The following is a 5,000-nucleotide window of genomic DNA, read 5'->3' on the forward strand; positions in this document are numbered from 1 at the left end:
TACAGTTCAACCTTTTGGGGGTCGGAGGATTTTTCATTTCTTTCTTTCTTTCTTTCTTTTTTTTTGTTGTCAAAATAGAGGCTTTTTATTCTTAAACAAGAATCGAGAAGAATCAGAAACGGTGGCGGTGGAAAGAACAGCATGGGCCAAAAACAAAGGCTCAGGATCGCGGATTTCACGCGGCCTTTGAGCGGTTTTATCCGATCATTAGGTGCGTTTGGGAAATGTTTCTCGGCGTGCCTTGTCTTGGCTGTGGCGTAAAGAGGGCATCAGAGTTTAATTAGGATTATTATGGGATGAGGGACCTTTTACCCAAACGTTAGCAACAAATCCTCTGACCTTTCCCCTACTCCCTTTTTTCATTTAGTTTGCATGCTGTCTTTCCCCTCCTTTCTTTCTTACTTACTTTCGCTCAGTCTTTCCATGGCTTTGTAAAGGTCTAGTTAGTCTGGAGCCGACTTTGCTCCAAGTGTGACTCAGTAACAGGGGACCACACATGGCTGTAGGTAACTCTCCAATGAAAACACTCCTGCTCTCTTTCCCTGTGTGTGTGTGCATGTACGTTTGTGTGTGTGTGTTCGCATGCATGCTTGTGTGTGATTGTAGGAGACAGTCAGTCAGTCAGTCATCTCGCCACATAAATATGTCCCATCATGCTTTGCTGCCGTTGTCATCGTTTAGATCTGTCTGCCAGAGGCAAATGTTATTTGAGAGACATACGGTGCCGGTACGTGGTCCAATCCTGCGTAGCTCCAAGACGTCATTTCCAATAAAGACGTAGTGTCGGGTTCAGTCGGGAGTGCTTTGTTTGTCACCCTTAAAGTCTCGCGAACGCTGCGACAATTAGATTCGCCGAAACCGAAAATGCGATTTGTCGTAATATTTCGAGTATTTTCAGAGACGTACGACTGTGCATAAACGTATCGCAGCTCCGCTGGAGCTGACGGGTATTAAATACGATTTACATAATGGTACTCCAGACACTGTTTCTCCCTCTCTCCATTTATCTCTTTTTCTCTCTTTCTCTGTCTCATTCTCTCTTTTTTTCTACACTCGCTGGCAGCCAATTATCCTAATATGGGCGTTGCAGAGTGTCTAGGAAATGGGGCTGGTAACGCCAAAGTTAATGGACATTTTCAGGAACATAACGATTATAAATCGTCAAACCGAAATGACGCAGGCGCGCTGTCTGGCTGAGGGAAAAGGCCGCTTTATGCTTATTGGACGAGGATGCGAGAGAAGATGCCGTCTGTGAGATCTTCCCTCTCCCAGACCAAAGTTTAGAAACATGCTGATGACTTCAAAGATGCCGACTAACAACCAAAACAACAAATATATTTCTGACACAAAGTAGAAACTGATGAAAAATTGCTCCTCTCTCTCTCTCTCTCTCTCTCTCTCTCTCTCTCTCTCTCTCTCTCTCTCTCTCTCTCTCTTTCTCTTTCTTGAAATATGCCTCAACTAGAACTTCTGTGAGTTCTACCAAAACAAACTGGACCACAGGCAGAAGAATGGCTAACAGCTGTATAACTTAATAAAACAGTCAATGTGTTTAACGTCAAACCCAGTTCTCCAGTCAAACTTTTTTTGAACCTTCATGTTGTCATTATTGAGGCTTTATTGCTTTTTTTTGCTCCTTTTTTTTTTTTTTTTGACCTGGACTTCCTTGGTTAAAGCTCGGTTGTCCATGTTTACTGCCGTTGGATGTTAAAGAGGTTTAGGAAAACTTCTGGATGACCGGAATAGCGTGTTTTCCTCTCTGGCAGTAGTGAGAACATTTCCAAGTACAGAAAATCTTCAGTGAATAGACGGTGCTTTGTTTAGTCTGGTTTCTGGCCTTCAACTTCTGAAGCAATATGCACTGTTTGAGAAAAAAAACGAAAAACAAACGGCTTTTCTCGTTGTGGCGGCTCTACCAGCCATGCCCCGGGGACCCGTCCAAGAGGTCCTGTTTACCCAGAGCACGGGCACCCAGAATGCCGTGGGGCACGCACTGGGCAGCAAAGCAATGACTTGGCAGGCCTGTCGTTATGGAACTAGCAAATTCAAAACAGAAATACAGTAAAAATGACCTTTCTCCCTTTTAGGGGGAATTAGAAGCCACTGGGAGAGACGTGTACATTTTAAGTGTGTGTGACAGAAATTCTGTTATGAGCTGAGTTTTCACCAACTACTGCTTCTCAACCTTCTGTCTGTCAAATAGACTTGACCTTTTAAGAGAATTCACACTGAACTTTTTCCAGGCCTTTATATATTTATCTCTTATAAAACATAGAACATTTTTCCCTCAAAGGTAAGTATTATCTTTTTTAATGTTTTGTTGCGTTTGCCTATCCAGGTGCCGTTCCCAGTCCTGCAGGGGGAAGGGGTGGAATATCTGGGCCGTGCCGATGATGCCATCATAGCCATTTCCAACTACAGACTCCACATCAAGTTTAAAGACTCCATCATCAATGTAAGTAACACACACACACACACACACACACACACAATCTCAGACTTTGGTTTTGATACATAGTCTAGTCACTGCATTGGTTGATTAGTACCGACACGAATCAGTCAGCCAATCAGGACAGCCGTTCCTCAGCCAGTCAGAACAACCGATCCTCAGCCGATTCAGCCATTAGGTCTGGATATGTTTATCACTTCCCAAAACACTCCGAAACCTTTGTGTCGCTTTATACAAGATTGAAACCAGCCGTGTACGTTAGAACGCTCTGAGGTGAGGTGTGTTTTATCATTGAATGCTAGCGCCAGTTCTGCTTTGTCACAAATTAACCTGAAATAATCAAGAGTCCCCTAGTCGACTATGACTGTAACATTAATAATACAGCGAGAAGATCTACAGAGGTGTGAAGGTTCCTCTGAGTTCCCTCCTCAGGATGGATTCTCTGGAAATGGTGGAACCGCAGAGCGATTCCAGCCAGTGGCACTTCTGTTGTTACAGTAGATTGAGGGGTGTCCGCAGGGGCATGGGCTCTTGCCGAAAAGGACAGCGGCTGTTCATTTCCACCCCCAGAGATGAAGGAGAGACGGAGAGAGAGTTTGTGTTGGCACCTCCAGAGCCATCTCTCACTCTCTGACACACTCTCTCTCTCTCTCTCTCTCTCTCTCTTTCCCGAGTTGGGCTTGGCCCCAAAACCAGACAGGATGATTGCTTGTTGTCGCAGGCAGTGAAATTCCATCTAGATGCTTTAATCCTCAACCTGCTATACGTCAAACGTGTCCGGACAGGAAGAATGAGAAGGGGAGGGAAAAAAATAAGTAGTTTTTTTTTTTTTAATCTATTTTTTTAATCCATTTAATCTATTTCATTTACCTATTTTTTTTTTTCTTCTTTGTTTTTCTACTGCATTCTAAAGCATAAGTCCTTGCGTGTACTGACAGGACCTTTCGGGGTACGGTGAGGTTCGCCGTTCCAGGTTTGCCGTAGAGGTTCGGGGGCTGCTCTCGCTCTAGTCTCTTCAGAGGAGATGACTGTGTCCGTAGTAAACAAACAAACAAACAAACGTCCTTTTCTCTCTCCATATCCAGTAGGGAGCTCAGAAAACGACCAGTGATCACTCCGTCAGATTAGATGTGTCTTTGTCATATCTCACCTTTGACACGTCAATCTTTTTAAAAGGTTCGCTTTTAGGGGGAAGAAGCTTGAGTCGTATTTTACTGAAATTACACAGGATTCCCTGCAGCTCCCTCTCCCTTTCACACACACACAAACACACAGAGACACACACGCACACACACACACACACACACACACACGCACACACGCCCCTTTGCCCTGGTTGTGTTTGGCTACCTTGTCCTGTCTGCCGTAAGTGAGCTGAACTAAGATGAACCCGAAGCAGTTCAGCTCCGAGCTCGACCCTCCTCTCCCACGTCCCAGCACCGTTTTCAGCTTTGCCTCCCCTCTCCTGAAACCCAGCACTCACAGCATGTGTGTCAGTCAGGCCTAATACTCTTCACCTCCTCTCCTAAAACACCACACTCTCAACTGACGCATAATACACTGTACAGTCATAGTCTTTATTTATGTATTTATTTATTTAAATAAATACTATCAGAGAATACGCTTCATGTGTTGTTACCTTGCTGTACTGTAAAATCTCTGTGCAGTGCACTATAAGAACTGTGCAAAGGTTGTAAAAGCTAGTATGTTTACATCACAAGGTACAGTCCTTTTGTTTAGCAGCACGTCCAGAGAGACTCACAGAAAATGCACAGAGACTGATGGGTTGTCTGCATTAGCGAGTGAACACGCAGTGATGTAGGAAGCGCTGTGCAGTGGTTTTAATGGAGGTGTTGGCCGTTTGTTAGACCGCATGTCTTTCCCTGTGTGTCTTTCTGCACTGAGCCGATGGCTACTCTCATTCTCTAGAGCTGCTCGCCACTTGTTGAGTTTTCTTTTCTTTTCTTTTCTTTTCTTTTCTTTTCTTTCCCCTTTGGATTCTCCTTCTGTTCTTTTTTTTTTTTTTGCATGTTTCTTTTTTTCTGTTTTCTGTTTAAGTCACTTCATTTCATTCCCTCTTTTCCCCTCTCTTTTTTTCCGTCCCTCCCTTCATCCTTTTCTCTCTTTCTTTCTCTCTCTCTCTCTTTCTGTCTGTGTCCTGGTGTTTGTAGACCTACCCAGGTGTGGACAATGAGATCTCTGTGAGTACTCTGCACTCTTCCTTTTCCTTTCATTCATCCCGTCTTCCTCTCATCCCCCCATCCCGCCTCTTCCTCCTCCTCAGTTCAGACTGCTTTCAGTTTAAGGTGCACTGTGGAATAGCTGTGGAGATGCCTCTTTTTTTTTTTTTTCTTTTTGTTTTTTTGTAAACGGTCTGTTTTAAAACTGTGGCAAACCGTTTTGGGGCAGCCCACAGTTGCTTCGCTAATGCTTACATACTGGGGAAAGTCAGCTTACACAAGTGAACACCAGTTTAGAACCAGTTCTTTAAAATGGTGCGCTCAGCTGGAAGGACAGTATTAATTCATGATGAGGTTTTGAAAAAGTTATC

At 44.0% G+C, this 5,000-nt stretch overlaps 1 protein-coding gene across 1 annotated transcript in view; it reads left to right on the forward strand.

The window, feature by feature from the left end:
* Positions 1 to 5,000, forward strand: part of mtmr4 (myotubularin related protein 4) — a 55,206-nt gene that overhangs the window by 32,154 nt on the left and 18,052 nt on the right. Inside the window, exon 4 of the mRNA XM_030792887.1 lies at positions 2,339 to 2,455. Within this exon, the coding sequence (XP_030648747.1) occupies positions 2,339 to 2,455 (117 nt within the window). The remainder of the gene's footprint in view (positions 1 to 2,338; positions 2,456 to 5,000) is intronic.

This window comes from Chanos chanos, chromosome 15 (assembly GCF_902362185.1).
Source record: "Chanos chanos chromosome 15, fChaCha1.1, whole genome shotgun sequence".
Classification (NCBI taxonomy): Eukaryota; Metazoa; Chordata; class Actinopteri; order Gonorynchiformes; family Chanidae; genus Chanos; species Chanos chanos.